The sequence below is a fragment of the Delphinapterus leucas genome, chromosome 11 (assembly GCF_059928025.1).
Source record: "Delphinapterus leucas isolate spDelLeu-1000000601 "Yukka" chromosome 11, BTC_Dleu_Yukka2, whole genome shotgun sequence".
NCBI classification, from domain to species: domain Eukaryota; kingdom Metazoa; phylum Chordata; class Mammalia; order Artiodactyla; family Monodontidae; genus Delphinapterus; species Delphinapterus leucas.
Genome location: NC_143139.1, coordinates 17,965,832 through 17,990,431, shown reverse-complemented (window position 1 = coordinate 17,990,431; position 24,600 = coordinate 17,965,832). Strand labels below are relative to the sequence as shown.

Below are 24,600 nucleotides of genomic sequence, written 5' to 3'. Positions count from 1 at the left end.
AGGCTGGGGGTTTTGGCAACTGGCAGCTTTGGGGAGGTACTGGCCAGAGGAAGGCAGGGTTCCATCCTTCTAGAGGCTTGGAAAGCTGATCATTTAATCCAGGCAGGGACTCAAGGGAACAAGGTGGAAGTTTCCAGCCTGGGGGTCAAAATCAGGCACCATTTTTGAGAACAAGGCGGAAGCACCTTTCTGGAACTGAGTCTGAGCTGGGCACCAGGAATCTGGAAGGGCAACCTGGGGCTCTGTTTTGAAAATAAGACAGAAGCCAAGTTACCAGAGCCATACCCGAAGGCCAGGGTCAGAAGACTGCAGGTGTAACTTGATGGTGATACCCACAGCTTTGGGTGGCCACTCCCCCAAATCATCCCCCTGAAGCCAGAGCTGATCCACATTTCCCAGGGCTCAGGCCGAATCTGCAGTGGTCCCGATGTGGGTTCGGGCTGAGAATTAGGCCTGATAAAGAAGAATTTTTAAGACAAAAATGTTCGGTTCTTATCCTTTCCTGTGTCACCTCTATGGAGGCTGACAGGACAGAGGGCGCAGAAGCTAAGTGAAGGAGAGAATCTGGGCAAATTGTTAATTAAGGCAATATGTTAGCAGCTTGACAGAAAGATAGGTGAGGGGATAAGTGTGGTGGAGAAATTCAGGATAGCGTGTGGGTGTGCTGTCTATAATGGAAACAGAAGTGCTTTTTGAGGATAAGCAACGTTTTATACTCTGAAAACTTTTTTTCATAAAATTTTTCTTGCCGAATTTTATTTTTCCTGTTTACCGAGACTCAGACTTCTAACTCTTTACTAAGAAAAAAAAAGGTGCTGAGAAAAAGACAATAGCAAATTAAATTCATTCAGTAGTGTCTTTACTTGAGGTGGTCTGCTGTTAATAAAGCACGGGCTAGCAGCTCCTTATAAGTATATGATTATTTTGCTTAAATTTTTCTCTCCCTAGGGTTTGGTCTACTCTGCTTTTATATGCATTTTGGTTCTTATCTACTATTCAGATGATAGCACATTCACAAAGTATTGTTAATTTTGGAGCCATAAAACGTATACATTTCCTAATTGCTTTTTCTTGTTAAAGCCTGACATAGACTTTGACTGTAACGCACAAGGTCATTAAGAACTGAAGTAACTACAGTTGGCAGGCGCTTCCAGATGAGATGGGGATTATTGGAGGACTTCTTCAAACCCAAAGGCCAGTGATATGTATGAACTCAAGAAAAAATATAGTACTTCTTTTTGTTTTTATAAAATAAGCTTTAATCTTAATTTTATTTGTATTTGTTTATTTACAAGTATCTATTGGTCCTGTTCAAATGTGATTTTTTAAATTGAGGTATAGTTAATTTACAATATCATGTTAGTTACGGGTATATAGCACAGAGATTCAGTTATACATACATATATATACATACACATATTCTTTTTCAGATTCTTTTCCCTTATTACAAAACACTGAGTGTAGTTCCTTTTGCTATACAGTAGGTCCTTGGTGGTTATTTAAAAAATATAGTGCTTCTATATGATCCGTAAAATTTAGTACAAATCAAGAATCAATAAAATATAGTCAGAGTTGAGTTAAAATGTAAAATAAGGCTCTGATGCACCAGAAATTCCCTTTCACATGTGTTGGACTTGCCGCCAAAATAAATATGCCCTGCAGCCAGCGAAACTATGCTTTCCTAAAATTTTGGCGATTCTGTATAAAATGAGTTCACCCATTCATTCATCAAGCATTTATTAAGTACTTTGTGCTGTGTACTAGGGACTGCTGATTCTGGGGAGGTAGTGGTGAGTAAAGACAGACCCATTCTCTCCCCCCACCGGGTACTGTCTTCAGTGTCCCAGAGGTTCCTTACCTTCCACATGTTCAAAATTAAATGCCCTCTCTCCCCAGCCGGCTTCTCTTCTCTGTTTCCTGCCTCAGGCAATGATACTATAGCCCACGAATCACTAGAGCTGACACCTGGGTCTTATGTTTGACTCTGTCCTCTGTACTAAGCACTTCCCCAATGCAGTTTTATTTTGTAAATATCTCTTGACTCCATCCCCTCTTCCCTGACCTCTCTGCCACTGCGGTCGTTCAGGGTTTATCCTCTGTTATATGGGCTCATTCAAGAACTTTCTGACAGGTTTCACTCTTATGAACTTGCCTCCCTGCAACGCCCTCCACCCTGCTGCCAACGGCTGTCATTATAAAACGTACATCTAGGCTTCCCTGGTGGCGCAGTGGTTGAGAGTCTGCCTGCCGATGCAGGGGACACGGGTTCGTGCCCCGGTCCGGGAAGATCCCACATGCCGCGGAGCGGCTGGGCCCGTGAGCCATGGCCGCAGAGCCTGCGCGTCCGGAGCCTGTGCTCCGCAACGGGAGAGACCACAACAGTGAGAGGCCCGCGTACAGCAAAAAAAAAAAAAAAAAAACCTTAAATCTGTTTGTGTAACTTCTCTTAGGTCGCTCCTCTCTGCCCGCCGTGCACACAAGAGCAAGTGGCCTAACGGCGCACTCACCACGTCTGCTGGAGCAGTGCCAGTGGAGGAAGCTCACAGAGAAGGCCAAGTAGCGGCTGGCAGATACTCTGCCGCCTTCTCATAATTACAAATGATGAGATCCTAGACTTTCTGGACTCCAGGAGAGGGACCCTTAAACTAGGCTGACATATTAGTCGTCTAACTAGGTGTGTGTGATTCAAAGACTGTGATATTAAAGTATTAAGATACGGCAGAGCCTTGGCTTTGGTCTGGTTTATCAGCTCAGTGCTTGTGGGTGATGGAAAGCCCTCTGCAGTCATGATTGGCAGCTAGAGGACAAGCCTTGCAGACACAGGTGAGTGACATAGCTTGCCAGAAAAGGATTTATCGATCAGCTCGTGGTTCGGCAAGAGCTAGCCTCTTCCCTGGCATGATGGGAGGGCAGGGATCCCGGTCTTGCTATTGGCCAGGATTGAGGGCCTTCAGCGCCTGACCCCTGCTGGTCTCCATGGAACTTTATCAGAGGCCGCTTCCTTTTCTGCACCACGGGGGATCAGTCTTGGTCAAGTTAACCCTGCCTGATTACCACCTGCAGGATAAAGTTCAGACTTCATACGGGGGCACACAGGCCTTCAACATCTGAACTCTCGCAGAATATAAAATAATATAAGCTTAGTAATAGCCGTCCACCTTCTTTCTCCTGCTTCTCATTACTTTATACAGTTGATCCTTAAACAACACGGGTTTAAGGATGGGTCCACTTATACGCAGATCTTTTCCAGAGGTAAGTACTAAAGCACTGTCCCATCTGCCGTGGGTTGAATCATGGGTTCAGAACCATGAATACAGAGGAACGAGTATAAGAAGGGCTGGTTATAAGTTAACAGGAGAATTTTTGACTGTGCGGAGAGTCGGGGTCCCTCATCCCCCCACTGTTCAAAGGTCAACTGTACTCTGTAATTACCACATGACTTGCATTTCCCCCCAAAAAGTTGTGCTTTTTTTAATTCCCTCTGCCCGGAATATTCTTCCTTTCCTTGTCTGATGAATTCTTATTTTTCAAGATCCAGCTAAAGCATCTTCATGTCTGTATAACCTTCCCAGTTCCCTCTCCCAAATCTCCATTGCCTGCCATATCAACTAAAAATCTGTCCCCTGCCCCCCCACCCCACCCAAATTTGTGTATATATCTGTTACCATACTATCGAATAGCAGTGATTTGTTCACGTGCTTTCTGCGCGCCAGACTGTGAGCTCCTTGAAGGCAGCACCTAGACAGGGCCTGGCACGTAGCATAGCAGGTGGTAAATGAAAACGAGCTGAATGAACAATAGAATGGATAGCTATTCTTCCAAAGCCTTTGCAGCCACATGACAGCAGCCTCATTCTTTTGGAAGGAGATGCTGCCTGTGCTAGAAGGACCCAAGATCATTCCCACGAAGGCTACAGCACTGGGAGAAGGAAAGGGTGTGGGATGGTGTGTCTGAGACCACCTTCTTAGTGTTCAGAACTTCATCCTAGTCTCGAGATGAAATGATCATACAGTTTTAAAGTGAGCCACAGTATTGGTGCCGGACATGTATGTAGTTGTTATTTTGGTTTTGTCTGTTTTCCTATTATTATTAATCACTTTTCAAACACATTATTCTTGAGAAATTGTTACCGGGTAGTGCTGAAGGACATTTTGATGTTTGTGAAGATCGTTTCTCTCTCTTTATCTCTATTCCTTATTTTCCACCATTGCCTCTGCTATCCTATTCCAGATGACAGTGGCCTCTTGCCTAGAATTTTACGGTAGTCTCTTGTTGGCCTTCTTGTATCTAATCTGGCCTCCTCACCGGTCTGTTTCCACATTACAGCCTGAGTTATTGTTTTAGAATGCAGATCAGATTATGCCATCACATTGCTTAAAATCCTTGATTAGCTTCCCATTGATTTCAGGATAAGACAGCCTTCTCAGGCCCACAAGGCTCTGCCTGGTCTGGTCCCTGCTGGGGCTCCAGCATCAGTTTCCATAGTGTTCCCTTTCACCCTTTACACTTCACCTTCTTGGCCTGCTTTCAGTTCCTCATAAACACTAAGCTCTTTCTATAGAGCTTCTTGACCCTCTCTCCCTTTCCCCGGGAGACTCTTGTCTCCTCTTTTCTAGCTCACTTATGTTAATACCTTGGATCTCCTCTTTTCTAGTTCACTTACGTTAATACCTTGGATCCTGTTTGAGTATCATTTCCTCTCAGATTAAGTAATCCACCACAGAATGATTATAACACAATAAAGTCTCTCCCTTGGTATGTCTGAAATAGCTGTGAGAGTATATAAGGAGATTTCCACTCTGTTTTTCTTATGGAAATGGATGACTACTTACTCAGTTGCTAACTTTTATTGATACGACCCAAGTTGTTAGGGCACACTGGGGTCAGTGAACCTGGTACAGTTTTTCTGGTGAGAAATTTTGCAGTGCATATCAAAAGCCTTAAATACGTGCTTCTTATCCGACCCAGCGATTCCACATCTAAGGACTTACCTTAAAATAACTGATCAAGTTCTCAAGGTTGTAGGTATCAGGTCAGTAACAGCATGAGGAATTCTGCGTGGAATGGGTTAGGGATGGCAGTCTTGCTGAAAAGTGGTCTTGAAGAGGCTCTTGCATGGAACTTTACATAAAATTAAGCCAACCTGATTGTTCATACCAAAGGAGAAAATAGAGTGGGCTCATCCCTCCCTCCCCATCCACCTTCCTGGATTTGCCACAATCCAAAGATGTTTATAGCAGTGTTGTTTATCATAGTGAAAAATTGGGAACCACCTAAAATATTCACAGTAAGGAATCGATTAAATTATGAGCCACCTATCCAGTCAAATAGAATGAGGGTATTAAAACAATGGTGGAAAGATGCGCATCATATCTTGTTAACTAAACATGCATGTTGCGACAGCAAGGATAAGATGATCCCATTTTGGTTAGAAAACAAACAACTGTTTAGGATGAGACTATCTGAATATGACTTAATATTATTTTAAACTGATATTAGGGAGACTTTTCAAAAAACCTTTGATCTGTTCTTTGTCTCTTTGAATCCTGAATTTTTCACAAACTGCCTTCTAAAAGGACCTCTTTCTTTAGGTCCTGGAAAGGGAAAGAGAGTCTTCCCCAGTCTTTGGCTAAAACTTCCCTAAAACATGCATTTTCCTATATCTTTCTGGATAATTGAAGATTCACACTCATCTCTTACCTCCTACTCTTTGGGTTTTTTTTAAGATTATATAAATATATTTTTAAAATTTATGTATTTATTAATTTTGGTTGTGATGGGTCTTCATTACTGCGCATGGGCTTTCTCTAGTTGTGGCGAACCGGGTCTACTGCTTCATTGCAGTGCGTGGGCTTCTCATTGTAGTGGCTTCTCTTGTTGCAGAGCACGGGCTCTAGGTGTGTGGGCTTCAGTAGTTGCAGCACGCGGGTTCAGAAGTTGTGGCACACAGGCTTAGCTGCTCCGCGGCACGTGGGATCCTCCCAGACCAGGGCTCGAACCCGTGTCCCCTGCATTGGCAGACGGATTCCCAACCACTGCACCACCAGGGAAGTTCCTAACCTCCTACCCTTTGAATAAATATAAGTCTGCTAGGGCCCTGCCTGGGTTCTAGAGGAGAAAATGCTATCAGCAAGCCAAACCTGGCCCTCAAATGTCTTTTGTTTGGCTTTTACTGTTTAAAGAAAAAAGTCATCTGAACTGTATTGCCAACATTAAAAACTAGATCTCATATAAAAATCTGGAGTTTTAGTATTGCTTAGAAAAAAAAAATCAGTATATCTGGCAGCACTGGGTCCCAGTGCTCATAACAGGGTATGGATCAGTTCCTGCTCTTTTTGGTTTGGTCAGGTGGCCTCTGTTTTACCATAGTTCTTAGCACTCCCTGTTGTCTTCCCTCCACTCTGCTTGTGCTTCCTGCCTGGATTCTGTAGGCATTTGATTTTGTAACTCTTGTGTGCTAGACTCTTTTAGCTCAGCTGTGTATCCTTAACCTCTATACCAGTAGTCTGGAAAAGTTAACAGATTTGCTTTATTGGCTTATATTCCTAGCATCTCTGGGTAAGTCAGTCAATGAATGAATGAAAACTTTTATGTACTTATTGCGGTCAGTATATAATGTCTGAGGACATTAGGAGTTACAAGACATGCTTTATACTCTGGGGCAGCTTATTCTCTGTTTGTGGAGGATGGGTATATACACAAAATGGAGGCTAGCAATTGGTGCCAAATGCTAAGTGTCTAGAGTGTTTGGTTAGAGGGAGTGACAGTCAGCACTGTAGCTCTTTGGTGGCAGTGGGCAGGATTGTGGATGACGATCCCAGAAGATGAGATTGGTCAGGGAAAGTTCTAAGGAAGGAAGACCTTAGGTTGTATCTGAGGGTTGGTAGGATCTGGTGGGTCACAAACTTTATTGTGCACATGAATTGTGTAGGAGAACTTTAGCTTTTCGTGCTCTACTCAGAGATTGTGATTCAAGAGGGCAGAAGTGGGACCAAGAATACTCATCTTTAATATGCATATCAGGGTGATTCTGATATACGTGGGTCACACTGAAAAAAGGGGAGAAGATGGTAGGGTGAAATAAGGGGTGTGAGTGGGGACTTTAGAGGCTATAAAATTTAGCTGATTGGAGGTTTGTATGGCGGTGCCCTGGGAGATGATGAAGGGAGCGATGCTGGGAAGAAAGGGATGCTCTGGAAACAACTTCTTTTCCTTTTTCTTCTCACAAGGAAGGATGACAGATAATTTATTATAAAGTTGGGGGGAGGTGGGAAGCCTCAGGAACCAGTTAATCTCAAAGAGAATATTCTCTGATTTCTGCATTAAAAAAATTTATTTTTTAAATTGGAGTAGAGTTGATTTACAATGTTGTGTTAGTTTCTGAGTACCCCAGAGTGACTCAGTTATACATATACATACATCCACTCGTTTTTAGATTCTGTTCCCATATAGGTCATTACACAGTACTGAGTAGAGTTCCCTGTGCTCTACAGTAGGTTCTTATTAGTTATCTGTTTTATATATGGTAGTGTGTCTATGTCAATCCCAATCTCCCAATTTATCCCTCCCCCGTGATTTCTTCACTTTTTAATGGAATAGTTATATATGGGACAGTCCTGGGTTTGCTTTCTTTAAACTTAATAATTAATTTACTAGTTAATTAGCAGGCACTTGATCCGGTTCTGCTAGTTCAGGTACTTAATCAGTTAAATTGGATTAACTGTTTAACAATCTGCTCCATTACTGAGTAATTGCACACTATTTATAATTGAAAACAAAACAGATGTCTTAATTCCCACCACATTTTAGTGGGATAAACATAGAGCCAGGGGGTCAGGCTTTTTGCCCCAATAAGTTGTATAGTGACTGGTATATGATTGGTTGTCACTCAGTAAATACTTGCCAAATGTCCTTAGCTGAAATGTGTGTGATGTTTGTGGTTCTTCATTTCTGGGAAAAAAGAAAGGAATTTGATTAGGTTAGTAGTTTTCTACACCATCAGATTCCTTGGGGTGTCTCAGTGTCACTTTCAGGAATGAGAGAGACCAAGAGGTCGGGGAGGGGAGGGCGACCACTTTGACCTCAAACAACATCTTCTCTTTTGTTTTTCTATTTTTGTTTCTTTTTACGGGTTTTTTCTGCATACAGCCTTGTTCAAAAAACAAGAGACTTCCATTTCCAAGCGCGCAGAATAACGACATCAACAGTAATAAGTTTAAAAGTCTCTGACGTATTGAAGAAATGATTTGATTCAATTCCACATATACTTACAAGCCACCGTGCACAGCTTTAATACCTAATTCTCATGACTCATTGAGCGTAAATGAATTCTAACGTTCCTCTGATCTGCTTCAGTTTTTGAGCATTTCCTTGAATTTGTATGGGATCTTACTGGACACAATACCTGCAGACACTTCATAAATCTTAAGAGTGAAAAATAATTTGGTTGGTGGATAATTGAGTAGGGAAGGGGGGAGGGGAAGAGGCACTGTAGCAACCTCAACAAAAATATAGGAAGACAAGAAATTTAGGTTGTATTGGAGGCCAACCGTTGTAAATAAAATGGTGTGGAGAGAATATTGGGTGTGAGCATAGATGATGTGGTTGGAGAAAAGGATGAGCAGAGAGTTTGGGGTGTTGGTGGGTCCTGAGTGCCTCTGTGAAGATCTCAAACGTTTTTGTCGGCAGACAACATAGTACATTTTGTACTGTTTTGGTGATTTGCTTTAACCTTTGTTTGTTTATTTAATGATTCATTGAGGGATAATTGATACATGTATTTAATGAGCATTATTTGACGCACTCGGACATACTGCAAACACCTGTGATACCATCACCTTTGTCTTAGAAGAATAACTAGTATATGAGAGTGAAGGAGGGATGGGGGATAAGAACTAGAAGCCGACTAATAGTAACCAGCCATTGTAAAAATATTTACAATGAAAGTGGAAAGAGAAAAAGCATAGAAGGGCTTTTGAAGAGGTAGGTGTTAGGGTGATATTGAGAGATGAGCAAACATGGCTCCAAGGTTTCTAGGCTTGTTGCTGAGAAAATCTGGGTCCATTAAAAATAAAAATAACAGTTACTGATGACTTAGCTTGTGCCAGACAGAACTCATTTAATCCTCACAACAGCTGTACAAGGTGGATACCATTATGACGAATGAGAAGGGTAAGGCACCGAGGTTAAGTAACTTGCCGGCGGTTATAGAAGAAACGTTAAGCCAGGACACAGATGCAGGCAGGCAGGCTCTAGGGTAAGGCTTATCAGCAGGAAGAGGAACTGTGCATATTTGCAGAAAAAGAATCCTTCGGTGGTATTTCCACCTTGGGAGCTGAGAAGACCAAGTCTCGCCATGACATGAGGTATAGTTTCTGCTGCTGCGGCTGCCACTTTCTGCGTCACTACTAAGAATCACTGGCCACTACCTTTGCAATGTGCATGCCCTTCATATTTCCTTTCCTTTCCACCATAAAAAGCCCCCCAGTTTTGAGAATTTTTGAAATGTGGTCAACCTCTGGCTTAAAGCACAGGCTCAGCCTTCCTACGGCTTTATTTATTTATTTTTTTAAAATATTTTATTTATTATTTATTAATTTAGGCTGCACCAGGTCGTAGTTGCAGCATGCGGGATCTAGCTCCCCGAGCAGGGATCAAACCCAGGCGCCCTGCATTGGGAGCTCGGAGTCTTACCCACTGGACCACCAGGGAAGTCCCCTTTATGGCTTTAGCATCCATGGGTCAGAAACAAAATCAGTAACAAACTTCAGTTAACCAGGAATTGAATATGAAATATTCAGTAAATCTGATGAATGGTCATCTTGTTACTGACAGCAAGTTTGTGTGCCTGACACACAGTGAGGCCAAACACACTGAAACGTTGGTGCTTGGAACAGAAAAAGGTTTATTGCAGGGCCATGCAAGGGGACGGGTGGCTCGTGCCCAAAAAACGTGAACTCCTCAAAGGGTTTCAGCAAAGCACTTTTTTTTTTTTAACATCTCTATTGGAGTATCATTGCTTTACAAGGATGTGTTAGTTTCTGCTGTATAACAAAGTGAATCAGCTATACATATACATATATCCCCTATCTCTTCCCTCTTGCATCTCCCTCCCTCCCACCCTCCCTATCCCACCCCTCTAGGTGGTCACAAAGCACCGAGCTGATCTCCCTGTGCTATGCGTCTGCTTCCCACTAGCTAGCTATTTTACATTTGGTAGTGCATATATGACCATGCCACTCTCTCACTTTGTCTCAGCTTCCCTTTCCCCGTCCCCGTGTCCTCAACTCCATTCTCTGGTAGGTCTGTGTCTTTATTCCCATCCTAGGTTTTTTTTTTTAGATTCCATATATATGTGTTAGCATATGGTGTTTGTTTTTCTCTTTCTGACTTACTTCACTCTGTATGACAGACTCTAGGTCCATCCACCTCACTACAAATAACTCAATTTCGTTTCTTTTTATGGCTGAGGTGAGTGAGAGGCTTGGTTAGTTGTTGCAGACTTCTTGGGGTCGGAATCCTTTGTTCTTGCAGCTGTCCACATAGGTCATGATGTTCTTGCCAACTTCCAACAAGATAAAAATTATTCTCTGTTCTGCATCTTTTTATCTCTGTATGAATGGACTCTTAAAGGTTAGAGCCCTGAGAATAGGCCATCCTGTATATTTCAGGCTATAGGCAACATTCTTTTACAAAAGGTGCAGAGTCAGCATGACTAAGCACAGGAAAAGGAACAGATCTAATAAGGAGTCAGATTTGTACTTACAGTCTGAACTGATGTTTTATTTTTGGCTTCCAAAAGTTACGTCCAGAATAATAGATATGTGAAAAAATACATAATATTCCTTGGAATGCTTAAGTGTTATTTTTTTTATAATGGATTGAGTCAGAAAGTTTAATAGGGAAACAGTACCCAATATATAAATATTCACATCATTCAATTTCCAGAGATGCGTCCTATGTAGAGAGACTATTAATACTGAACTAATCTTTTTTAAAATCATAATTTTATTAGTGGAATGGGGAATACGGATTTAACAGCAACTTTCTGGAAATTCATTTTGTATAATTGAAGAACAGTTAACCTTTTTTGAGTGGTAGGGATGTGCAAATATTCTGTAGTTAGTATTTATAAATATATATCCCCAGGTAAAGTTTTGGGTAATATCTTTTTAAAGGGTTCAATAATTAAATATCTGTAATGAGAAGCATTTGTCTCTGAAATAAATTAATTGCTAGATATTTTCATCATAAAAATGCTTAAACATGCAAAATAAGAAACCATCTGAAATTTTAATTTGGACTTCCAATGGGGCTGGTTAAATAACCAAAAAAGCAACTATTGGAAAAAGCTCATTTACTGGAAAGGACCAAAGCTGCTTTTGATTCAGCTGCATCTTGTCATTATTTTGCCTGTTTTGTTGGGCGCCATACTTACTAGGAACTTGCTTGTGGGAACTTGCCAGTCTTTAGTTGAAATAATAAAGTGGGACACAGAGATAAAGAGATGTGCATCTGAAGAATATGGTTGAAGGGCTGGGGGCTTCATTGATTCACTGGTTAGAATGTAATTAGGTCCTTGAGCAGGGCAGTGCAACTAAATAGTCTAGGAGGGCATAATTAGATGGGTGGCTGAATGGTGTAATTACATTCAGAAGAGGGATGCTGTAATTAGATGTGAGGCGGAGGGGGGTTGTATTTAGATGCCTAGGTTGAGGATACAATTAACATATGGGCGAGAAATTAAATTATGTGTGTGGGTGAAGCATAATTATGTGTGGGAGTCCATGCGGATACATGGGTGAGGGTACATAGAAATGAATGGGTTAGATGCAATTAGATGTGTGAGCTCATGTTCTTATGGACAAAAACCTGATATTTTCATCAATAAGGGCGAGCATATGTTTTGACTTCATCACTAATGGCAGCTGGCATAGAGTGACAGCCTTTCAGGCCTATCTAAAGGGTTGCAAATCAAAATCCCTGCTTTTCTGTTAGGACTTGAGACCCACATCTAACGTTGACATTGATTCCTCTTCTTAATCGTGGCACTTGATGGTGTTCTAAGTACTGAAAGGTTTGGTAATTTTTCTAGCTTGAAAACTGCGTGACAAGGAAGACTTACTCCTCCTTCCTATAAAAGAGAAGTCTGGAGGGAGTAGCAGAGCAAGACAAAGATTTTTCCTTTGGATTGTGAAGCGTGAAAATAGAAGTGCCAACTCTTCCAGCTTAAAGTATCAGCATAAAGTTACATGTGTAACAAAACCAGCAAAATTTAGCTTGACAGACTCACTTTTTTTTTAGTTTATGAAACCATGTTTATTCAGCAATATTTATGGCATTTCTCCCCTTCCTCCCAAGTATAAAATTAGGAAGGCGAGGAATGTAGTTTATGGGTACAGTGGAAACAGAATGATAGAAAGGAGCTAGAGGAAGAAGAATCTAGAACAAGTTAGGTCCAAAAATCACCCAGTGCATCTGAGAAACATATTGAACTAGTGACGTATGGTGAGAGTTGTAATAATCTGATATATCCTGTATTAAATTTAAAACAATGGAGTCTTTTGTTACCATCTTCAAAAGCAGGAGAGCATTTTAAAATACAAATTCATTGCTTACAGAAATTCTTGATCTTAAAGTTATTTAATTGGCCACTAGTCTGCTTAATCTGATTCAGTCTGTTACTCCGTTCTCCTAATTCTGGACACCTTAGAGCCTCCTCTCATCTGTTATGGGGCTTAGGTTGTATCTGGTGGAGCTTCACCGTGGATAGAATCCAAGTGGGTCGCTTCCAGGATTTCAAACTTTTTGGCTTCCTGGTGCTCCCAAGAAACCTAGATTTAAGGTTAGTTATTTTTATTACCTGGATGTAGGGACATTACAGCCTTCTCCCTAATCTCCAGTTTTGTCCTACAGTGATTCTGCAGAACATTTTTTATCCTTTGGTTCTGATGCTAAGTTTTTACATTGTTAGACATGCCTAAAAGATACCCTCTCTCTCCAAGAATATTGTAACTTTGTTTTTTCAGGCAAGGCTTTATTGGGGCCCCTGCTGCAGCAGGGTGGGGAGTGAGAGCAAACAACAGGTTCCCTTGCTTGCTTTCTTCCCCAAGGGGGGCCGAGCTTGTTGCTTACATGGGGTGAGGGTAGGGGTGTGTCCAGGGGTTGGGCCGGAGTGGCGGCTTCGGTGGTCTGCCCACCCCTTTGTGGTGTTTTGTTCAGGGCGCATGCGCACTACTCTGCTTTTGCTCCAGGCTCTTCAGGAGTGGCAGTTGCGTTTTTTGGTCTCTTTTTTGTCCATAATTTTGCCCCAACTGGGCGTGTACACAGTTATTTTTAGTCCCATACAGTTTCTTTGTATTTTGTTGCTGGAGGAGAGGTGTGTCCAGGTACAAGCTCTGCAGCACTGCAGCAAAGGGTCCCAGGTCCCAGCCTGTTTCATTCCCCCCTGAGAGACTCTACACCCTTATTCTTTTTTTTTTTTTTTTTTTTTGCGGTACGTGGGCCCCCCACCGCTGTGGCCTCTCCCGTTGCGGAGCACAGGCTCCAGACGCGCAGGTTTAGCGGCCACGGCTCACCGGCCCAGCCGCTCCGCGGCATGTGGGATCCTCCCGGACCGGGGCACGAACCCGTGTCCCCTGCATCGGCAGGCAGACTCTCAACCACTGCGCCACCAGGCAAGCCCTACACCCTTATTCTTAAGGGGTAAAGGGCCGAAAGTCTCTTCTTCTGAAACGTCCTCCTGCTGGACAGGGGCCGCAGACCCTAGCCAGAGGTGTAGCACTCCCTTGCTGACTTATGCACTTCTAATTTGTGATCAGAGGTGCTGTTACTAAAATGTTGTGTATTCCTGTGAAAATAGTTACCACAACTTTGTTTAATCCAGTTCTTTATTTACTAAATTGTTCGCACGTTTCTTTTTCCCCCACACCTGTCCTTCCTCCCCTCCCTGCAAGGCCAGCCCAAACTCTAAGAATTAGAGATTGACGGGGGTTAACTCAATCGCTCATAGAGGTAACTATCATTGAGGACATCTAGTTATGTCTATGTGATGGAAGATGAGTATGTGATCAAGGTCACTGGGTCTTACTACTTTGTTGTCTTGTGTGGATTGCCCATGAAGAGGAAAAGGAAGTGAGGTGTTTGGCTTTGGAAATGACTTGGTAAATAGGTCTTTATTCACTTAATTATGAGAGCCATTCTGGGACGCTTTGGAGCTATTTACATAAGACAGAAAGAACAGGGTTTAAGTTCTTCAGTTTTTAATAGCCTTCTTCAAGGCATATTCTCAGCCAGGAATATTTTCACAGTTGGCATTTGTAGTTTGTTTCTGAAAAAGTCTTCCAACCTGTAACAAGTCTTTTCACTTTCATTCGTTCCATAAAACATCAAAGACTCTAATTTTTGTCTTTTTTTCCTCAATCCTCCTAAGATGATCTAATAGGCTGAAATCTCAACTACCTTTCTTATGCCTAAAATCTTCAGATCTCAGGTCCCAGTGTCAGTTCCTCAGAGAGAGTTTTCCTAACCTTATAGCATTCTGTACTTTCCTATTTGTTAAATTCTGTTTTTCCTGCTTCCAGGAGCAGAGTATCTGTCTATTTTGTTCACCAGTACGTTTCCAGCATCCACAGCAGCTCCTGGCGCATATCAGGGCTCAACAAATAATTGTTGAATGAAAAGGGAAGTCAGGCATCAGGGCTATTTAAGAAGAGGCACAGGCAGTGCAGGCTGTGGACCATAATAAGGGTAAGGGTGTCTCAGAAGCAAGATTCTGAATGGCTTCGTTAATCGGCTCACGTTTAGAGAGTGCTGGGTCTCATGTTTGTTCTTGAAGTTTGGAGATTATATATCCATTATGGCAGAAGACCTAAATAGACATTTCTCCAGAGAAGACATACAGATGGCCAAGAGGCACATGAAAAGATGTTCAACATCGCTAATTACAGTAAGTCCCCTACGAACGAGTTCCATTCTGAGAGCTCGTTCGTAAGTCCAATTTGTTCATAAGTCCAATAAAGTTAGCCTAGGTACCCAACTAACACAATCAGCTAAGTAGTACTCTACTATAATAGGTTTATAATACTTTTCACACAAGTAATACATAAAAAACAAACACGAAAAATAAAACATTTTTAATCTTACAGTACCGTACCTTGAAAAGTACAGCAGTACAGAACAATAGCTGGTATACGGGCTGGCATCGAGTGAACAGGCAAGAAGCGTTACTGACTGGAGGAGCGAGAGGATGTGGGAGATGGTAGAGCTGAAGGATCGTCAGCAACAGGAGACGGAGGGCAGGCTGCAATTTCACTCACGCCTGACGTTGATGACACAGGGTCTGGTCCCTTGCTGGATTCAATTCTATCTACCCTCTTGAAAAAACGATCCAGTGATGTCTGGGTAGTAGCTGTTTTTTTCTCGTCCTAGATGACACGGTAGCACTGGATTGCATTCTGAACAGCTGCTGCAACCTTCGCGTACCATTCTACGTTCCGGTCCTGTGCTTCAAATACTAACAGTGCCTCCTCAAATAAAGAAAATCCCCTTGCCATTTCCTGCATCGTGAATCTCTTCGGTTCTTCAGTTACTTCTTCTTCCTCTTGTCACTCTACTCTCTCAATTATTTTCACTTCTGTTTCCATCGTTATCTCTTGGTGCTCTTAGCAGCACCAGCTACATCACCGCTGCTTTTACGCTTGCTGCCAGACATCCTGGGCTTGAAATAAAGATACTCTACTATTGTACTCTATACAGTACAGTACAGTAAATACACAAAAGCACAACCACTTGTAAAGGATGCACGTACATGACAAGGTACACCAGACACGTGAACTAACTTATGTGATTGGACGTGCGAACGCATGTTCGCATCTTTGAAAGTTCGCAACTTGAAGGTTCGTATGTAGGGGACTTACTGTATTAGAGAAAGGCAAATCAAAACTACAGTGAGGTATCACCTCACACCAGTCAGAATGGCCATCATAAAAAAGTCTACAAATAACAAATGCTGGAGAGGGTGTGGAGAAAAGGGAACCCTCCTACACTGTTGGTGGGAATGTAAATTGGTGCAGCCACTATGGAAAACAGTATGGACGTTCCTCAAAAAACTAAAAATAGAGTTGCCATATGATCCAGCAATCCCACTCTTGGGCATATATCTGGACAAAACTTAAAAAAGGTACATGCAGCCCTATATTCACAGCAGCACTATTCACAATAGCCAAGATATGGAAACAACCTAAATGTCCATTAACAGATGAATAGGTAAAGAAGATGTGGTGTATATATAGAATGGAATACCACTCAGCCATAAAAAAGAATGAAATAATGCCATTTGCAGCAACATGGATGGACCTAGAGAATTATCATACTGAGAGAAGTAAGTCAGACAAAGGCACATACATGATATCACTTTATGTGGAATCTAAAATATGACACAAATGAACTTATCTACAAAACAGAAACAGACTCATGGGCATCATCAGAAAATCTACAAACAACAAGTGCTGGAGAGGGTGTGGAGAAAAGAGAACCCTCTGGCACTACTGGTGGGAATATAAATTGATACAGCCACTATGGAGAACAGTGTGGAGGTTCCTTAAAAAACTAAAAATAGAATTACCATATGACCCAGCTGTCCCACTACTGGGCATATACCCAGAGAAAACCATAATTCAAAAAGACACATGCACCCCAATGTTCATTGCAGCACTGTTTACAATAGCCAGGTGATGGAAGCAGCCTAAATGCCCATCGACAGATGAATGGATAAAGAACTTGTGGTACATATATACAATGGAATATTACTCAGCCATAAGAAGGAACGAAACTGGGTCATTTGTAGAGACGTGGATGGACCTAGACTCTGCCATACAGAGTGAAGTAAGTCAGAAAGAGAAAAACAAATATCGTATATTAACACATATATGTGGAATCTAGAAAAATGGTAGAGATGAACCGGTTTGCAGGGCAGAAATAGAGACACAGATGTAGAGAACAAACGTATGAACACCAAGGGGGGAAAGCAGGGCGGGGGGTGGTGGTGGGATGAATTGGGAGATTGGGATTGACATACATACACTAATATGTATAAAATGGATAACTAATAAGAGCCTCCTTATAAAAAAATAAAATTCAAAACAAAAGCAGAAACAGACTCACAGACATAGAGAACAGACTTGTGGTTGCCAAGTGGGAAGGGGGTGGGGAAAGGATGGATTGGGAGTTTGGGATTAGCAGATGCAAACTCTTATATACAGAATGAATAAAGAACAAAGCCCTACTGTATAGCATAGGGAACTATATTCAGTATCCCATGGTAAACCACAATGGAACAGAATATAAAAAAAGAATGTATATATGTGTATAACTGAATCATTTTGCTGTACAGCAGAAATTAACACAATATTGTAAATCAACTCTATGTCAATAAATTTTAAAAATAAATAAACGAATAATATATCCATTATAACATTAAGAAAACGCCTTTAGGTCAGACACTGCTTAAGATTAAGACAGATTGGATGCTCAATAGAAATCTGCAAATTAAATAATTATTGAACAAATTGTTGATTATCTCATCTGTTCTTAGTTTGCATATAGAACAGTGAGCAAAAAAGATATGATACTTGGATTGATTCATATAAAAATGTGCGTTTAAAAATGCATTGATTGATCAGAGTAGTAGATATACCCTCTAAGGGCCAGTGATTAGAAAATATTTTGTTCAAAATCTATGTAAACCTTTGAAATTGCAAGTATCTCACACAAAGGTAAACTATATGTAATAGTAGTGCTTTAGCAGTGTAATGATAATTTTCCCCCAGATAATTTAATTCTTTTAGTATTTAATAATGTACTAGTCTCATATATTTATATGGGACTTCAGAGTTTTCTGATAATGTTCAACACCTCAGCTGATTTTAATTCTCATAATCATACTGGGAGACAGATGGGATAGTTATTATCATGCCTGACTTCCAGTGAGGCACTGAGAGTTTGCAGGGCCTGGTAAACCATAATCTGAATCCAGATGGTTAATATAATAGAGTCATTAAGAAGATGGCCATTAATAGATGGAACAATGATAGGTGAAAAAACTTGGACGATGATTTATAAGGTGAATTGGTGGTCAAGCAATATTTTGAGACCATGGCTGTAGTCAATCTGCCTAATCCATCCTTTCATTTAGACTAGTATTTTTTAAGGTTAGCAGGAAGAGTGTTATAGTATAGTACTATATTCTAAGACCCAGTAGATATTTTCTTACATGGGTGCAAGGAGATACCTTTGAAAAGAAAGGATGCAGTTAGTGCCTTAATAAAAATACTCCTTGACAGAATCATAATATTTCTGTGGAAATGGATGACCAAAATTCTTTCTATGTAATATACACCAAAAGGAGGATGCCTTGTTCACGGATCATTCTGGTAAGCATCGACCATTGCCAAATTAAAATATTTTGTGCCTAGAATAGAATAATGATAGTATTATCTCAATTAGTTAAAAAAAATTCCGCAGTATTTTCTCAATTAAGTTTCTTCTCTGTAAAACTTTGGTGAGCTCCTTTGTTCACTGGCATGTTACCAATGCCCAGAAGAATGCACCCAGATACCAGAGAAACAGTTATTGAAATGAAGTTGCTTGTGTGAGGGCTAGCATTGACCAAATGAAGAGGAAATAAGCAAATATTACCAGCACAAAGTCAGAAATGGCTTCCTCCTCAACTGAGCTTTTGTTCAAAGGCTTAAAAAAGTGTAATGGGGGGTGTGTGTGTGTGTGTGCGTGTGTGTGTGTATAAAACATATATATACATATATGTTGTATATGACATATATGTATATATAATGTAAGAACAGGTAAATACCATATAAAGTAGGTAAATTTTCTGCTAATAAAATTATTCCAGTTGTTAAGATAGAGTGTGATAAATCACTATTTTACCATGTTACTCCCAAACCCATGGAATCTAAGGATTTTGTGGCTTGAAAAAATCAGTGGACTCTGCTAGAAGGAGGAAAGAGATGAAAGAAGAGGGGAAGGATAATGGGAGGACCACCATGCTAGTGGCTCAGTGAGATGCTTTATGTACATCATCTCATATAATCTCACATAGTCCTGTGCAGCATTATCCCTCTTTAGAGACAGGAAGTGGAACGCCCACGGGTCCCACAATCTGGAAGTTAGGAGGTAGTATTTGTACCCAGGTTTATGCTGCTACTGCTGCTGCCACTTCCCAGCTCTGCTTGTTCTGTGCCCAGATTCTTGCTTGGAAAACTGGTATTGTCAGTCGATGTGGTCCAGGGGCTTTCCTTTAACAACAATGAGCGGGGGTTAAGTTGGCTTTTACAAAGCAAACTAAATATTAGTAGAGCATGAGTGAGCCCACACTTCTGACATAAACTGTATACAGATAGTCGTATAACTCACTGAACTCAGATCAGGCTTCCATCCTCACTCCTGAAACAGGTCTGTCCTGAGGAAGGTTACCAGTGACCTCCATGTTGCAAAATCCCGTGGCAATTTTCCGCACTTACCTTACGCAATCTATCAATAGAATTTGCTGCAGTTTTTCACCATCCTTCTTGAGTATCTTGAGATATTTTTTTTAAAACTTTGCTTGCAAGATACTCTACTTTCCTGTTTTTCTCTCCCATTCCACTCCTTCTGTCTCCTTTACCGATTTCTCATCAGTCTCCTGACTTCTTGTTGGAGCCTCCCAGGATTCAGTTCTTAGACCTCCTCTCTTTCCTGTCTACACTCATTCACCAGCTAGTCCCCTGGTTTTAAATACCTCCTATATGCTGATCACCTCCATCTTTCTGTCTCCAGGAGAGACCAGTTCCCCGACTGTATTCTCATATATTCAGCTGCCTGCTTGACATTGCCACTTAAATGTCTAATGGGGATCTCACACTTGACATATTTAAAATTGAACTGCAAATTATCCCACCCCCCCACCAAAACCTGCTTCTCTGTCATCTTCCATGTCTCAGTAAATGGCAAGTCCGTCTTCACAGTTGTCCAAGCCCCAGACTTTGGCATCGTTCTTGATTCCTCTCTTTTTCTCTTATCCTATTTCCATTGCATCAGCAAATCCGGTCAGCTCTTCCTCCAAAACATCTCCAGAATCTGATTACTTCTGACCACCCCCACTGCTCTCATTCTAGCCCAGGCCACCGAGATCTCTAGTTTGCTGTTTCAGGAGACTGGTCTCCTTCTTTCTGTGCATGACATCTTACAGCCTGTTCACACAGCAGCAGAGTGATTGTTCCAAAACAGGTTATAGCGTCACTCCTTTGCTCACCCTACCTTAACTTGATTCTTATCTCATAATAAAGCCCAAAGTCTTTACAGTACCCTCCAAAGCTCTACAGAATTTCTTCCCCAACCTTCCTACCGGGTAAGTCTCTAATCTCCCCTCCTCCTCTGTCCCTTGCTTACTCATCTCCAGACACACTGGGCTCTTTCCTCTTCATTTCACACCCCAGGAGTGTCCCCTCCCGGTGGTTCCCACAGGTACCTGTAAGGTTCACTACCCCCTGTCCTTCAGGGATTTGCTTCCCTGTCTCCTGACCACCCTATTTCAATGGCAAGTCCTCTTCAAAAGTATTTCCTCATCTTCTCATGCCAATGATTTTCTTTCTCTCCACAGCCCATGTCACCATCTGATACTCTGTTTATTTACTCATTTGTCTTATTTACCATCCATTTCCCCGCTAGGATGTAAGCTCCTTGTGAACAGGGATTATTATGTCCCTGTCACCCAGGACAGTGCCTGGGACATAGTAGGTGTTTAATAAATACTCGTGGAATAAAAGAACAGTTAATTTGAGCATAAAGACTTAAATCTACATCTAAAAAATTACAGATGTAGCCCATGTGTTTGTTGATTTCAAACCTGCCTCCCAGGAGTGACTGAGAAAAATGCCACGGGTCATCCTGGCTTATCCTGGGCGTGTTGGGGTGCTGGCCTTTGCTTGACACTCCTCTCTGTATCCTGATCTGGAGGTCACTGGACAGCCTCTGCTGTAGTGTTATGAAGGGAAGTCTCTCCCATCTGCAAATGCTTAGACGCTACAGTTTCAGTACTGTATCTTCATCAGCTATATTGTCATAGCTCTGGCTAGTCCTTTTACAAAATAGAAATCAAGGAAGTGAAATTCCCTTCTTGTGCTACAGTGAGTGCCCCTCACCTACCAGTGATCACTCACACCCCTGGAATTTCATTTTTCTGCTTTAATTAATTTATGTGCATATCTTCGGGTATTCCTTTATTCTTTTGGTGTAATCCATATTATGCCCTTCAGATTCATCAAGGATGGCTGACTTAATATCGGCATGGTTATTGTATGTCCCAGTTATGCAGATGTAAGGTGTTCCCCCAGAGAACACCAACCGCTGTGCTCGGTTTCAGCAAGCAGGAAATGCCGTGTCTGGTGGTTCTTGCTGACCCAGCTAAAAGAGACCGAATGTCGCATTTCACTTCCAGGGGCTAGTGCTGGGTTTTGATATTCCCTGGTACTATAAATAGCACCTCAGGGAACGTTCAGGTACACGGAACATTTTCTTTGCAGTCCAGTTCACTGTCTGCAGAAAGTCATATACTGTCTGGATGGACACAAGTCACTTGTCCCTTAGTGCCTCCTAAGTTCTAGACAGACCCGCCCAGAGTGTTCATGTGCTCATAAACACAGCGTTTGCTCTCAGCGTACTTCTGTGCCTCTGTTTATGCTGCTCTCTCTGCCTGGCAAAATCTTACTCATCCTTACAGATCCATCTCGAGTAAGAAAGCGTTCCCTGAATCAGCTTGACGGGCGTGTCTTCTTGCCCCTCTCTGGATTCTCCACAGCGTGTGAAACATACCTCTTCTACGACAAGTTCAGCATTACAGTAGGGTCTGTTACATAAGTTTCCGTGCTCACACTCTCCTCGCGTCCCAAACTGTGAATTCTGAGACCTGTGGTTTCTCTGTCTTCGCGTTTATCCCCCAAATTAGCATAGGAAACACCAGCAACGTTGAGTGAATGAATGATTGTATGAATGAATGAAATTGCATCCAAATAGGGGAATAGAATTCATTTGAGTTCGTTCCCAGCTTAATGCCTTTAAAAAGAATCCTAAGAATGTTTAGTGGGGATTTTTCCATTTTCTTTAGCAGTCACTCCCCACTATGTGCACGGCCAGTTTGATACCAAAAAATGTTATATTGAAATACACTTCAGGGAGCTGAAAAAAACCCGTTTATTTCAAAGGAATAGGCTCGTTTGTTCCTTGCAAACTTTCTGGCGTCTTTCTTTCTACATGCTCTTTTCCCTCTGCCCCGTCTTCAGCCAAATTCTCTGGCCGGGTCTGCTGTAAACAACGATTTTGTGAGTGGTTGTGTGTTCTCTGCAGTGAAAACCCGCCTTGTTTTCTGTTGCTAGGCAACCCCATTCCAGCTGCCCTTGAAGAAATGCGCGGTGGTGGGAAATGGTGGGATTCTGAAGAAGAGTGACTGTGGCCGTCAAATAGATGAAGCAAATTTTGTCATGCGGTAAGAGAGCTCCCACAGCGCGGCTTCTGCCTCCTCTCTTCTCCCCCACCCCTCCTGCCAGCCCCGGGGCCTTTGGAAACCAGTCACTGGTGATGAATCAGCGGTAGCTGCTCTTCAGCCGTCCCTTCAAGTTCACATAGAAGTGAGTTGAGGAGATAGGCCAGGGGAGCCAGGGAACGGGCCCCAAGAAAGTGCAAAGCTGGGAGAGCTTCAGAGGTCGTGGGGAGACCCCCAGAGTGGAAACACTCATTCAATTTTATTTTATTTTTTATTTATTTATTTTTTTGCGGTACGCGGGCCTCTCACTGTTGTGGCCTCTCCCGTTGCGGAGCACAGGCTCCGGACGCGCAGGCTCAGCGGCCATGGCTCATGGGCCCAGCCGCTCCGCGGCATGCGGGATCCTCCCGGACCGGGGCACGAACCCGTGTCCCCTGCATCGGCAGGCGGACTCTCAACCACTGCGCCACCAGGGAAGCCCCACTCATTCAATTGTAGACGATACAGTTGGATGACTCCAACTTTAAGACTTGTGCTTAAGACGAACTCTCTATGAATAAACATTTTCATTAATTCATTTCATTCTACGCCCTCTGCTGCTTTGTTTTTCACAAAAGCATTTGGAAGTAGTGAGTAGGATTTGAAGAGGGGTTGGATCTGGGCAGCACTAAGAAAACTGGGAGGAAGGAGGGGGATTACATTTCGAGCAAAGAGGAAGCTTGGCAAGGAGACTGAGCAGAGTGGTGACGTGATCCTGCAGGGGTGTGTAAAGGAGCTGCTAGGACACATCCAGCCAAGAGTAGAGACCATGACACTGAAATGGCGCCAACCCGCGCCGTTGGGTAGTTTTGACCAGCAGGGAATATAGTGAGTGATTGGATAGTCACAGGCTTGGGATTGTCTGGTGGAGAGGAGAGAAGGGTGGGAAGGGACAGCATGGAGGGTCCTGGCTAGAGAGAGTGTGAAGTGACACACATTGAAGTCTCGGCTGGATGGGAAGTGGGCCCTGAGAGGTGTGAAGGAGAAAGGAAGGGGGCCAGTGGGACCAAATGATGGGGTTCTTCAGAGCTGGAGGGGGCGGTGGCGGGAAAGATGAGAGAAGGTGGGAAAAAGAGAGCTAATGTCAAAGAATGTCCCACTGGAGAATGTGACTTCACCTTCTCTGGGGGATGAACAGACGTGTTGTAGAAAAAAAAGGACATTTGTTACCGAAGAGGTGTAGGAACCTGGAGGCTGTTCTGGGGAGGGTCTTTCAGGTGTGCCCCGAAGTCTCAGTGAAATGGAAATGACTATGAACCAGGGGCCAGAATGCTCTGGGGCCAGGAAGGCTGAGGTCTCCAGCAACACAGAGGGCAGAAAGCTGAAGGGGGGTGGCGGTTGTGTTTTGTGTTCATTTTTAAGGATAAATAGATAATGGTCTAGAAGTAGCAAAAGTTAGCTGAGAGAACACTGAACCACCTCTGGGCTCTGAGCTAAGTGGAGTAGGGGAGAGTAAAGCCTGTCTGAGAGTGTTTCAAGGAAGCTGTGTACTCAGGGGAGGGTCAAGTTCCCTCTCAGAGAGCAAGGGTTGGGCTCCTTGAAAGACTTTATCTCACTGGTGAAGCCTGCTGCGGAGTGGGAGTGGGGTCCTCTTCTGTCTCTCTTTCCTTTATGGAGTTGCCCTGCCCTAGTTTTTCCAGTGTAAGACTCTGTTTTCCTCTCCATTGCCATTCTTATTTTTTGTGATACATACAAACCATAGAAACATGGAGACAATAAAAATGTAGTTCTCTTAATTCAAGTCGACGTCAGTTTGGTGAGCACCTACTTTGTATCGGGTCTTCACTGGGGTTGGGAATGGTATGTTGAACAATTCCCCTCATGGACTTAAAACCTGGAGATGTGCCAGTGCTGTGACTGGGGTGATTCAGGAGCAGATGGTGAGTGAGTGGGGACCTTCTGAGGGGAAGTGGCATCTGGGCAGAGCCCTCTCTCCATTCCATTCTGGACACAGGCCACCCTGTCCAAGCTCTAATGTAGGAAGGACACCAAATGCTGCCACAGGGTTGTGAGCCATGGGGAGAGTG

General features: G+C 42.6%; 1 protein-coding gene across 2 annotated transcripts in view; it reads left to right on the top strand.

The window, feature by feature from the left end:
• Nucleotides 1–24,600, top strand: part of ST8SIA1 (ST8 alpha-N-acetyl-neuraminide alpha-2,8-sialyltransferase 1) — a 163,707-nt gene that overhangs the window by 69,443 nt on the left and 69,664 nt on the right. For both annotated transcript variants that reach the window (XM_022577758.3, XM_089920380.1), the window contains exon 3: nt 22,428–22,537. In XM_022577758.3, the coding sequence (XP_022433466.1) occupies nt 22,428–22,537 (110 nt within the window). The remainder of the gene's footprint in view (nt 1–22,427; nt 22,538–24,600) is intronic.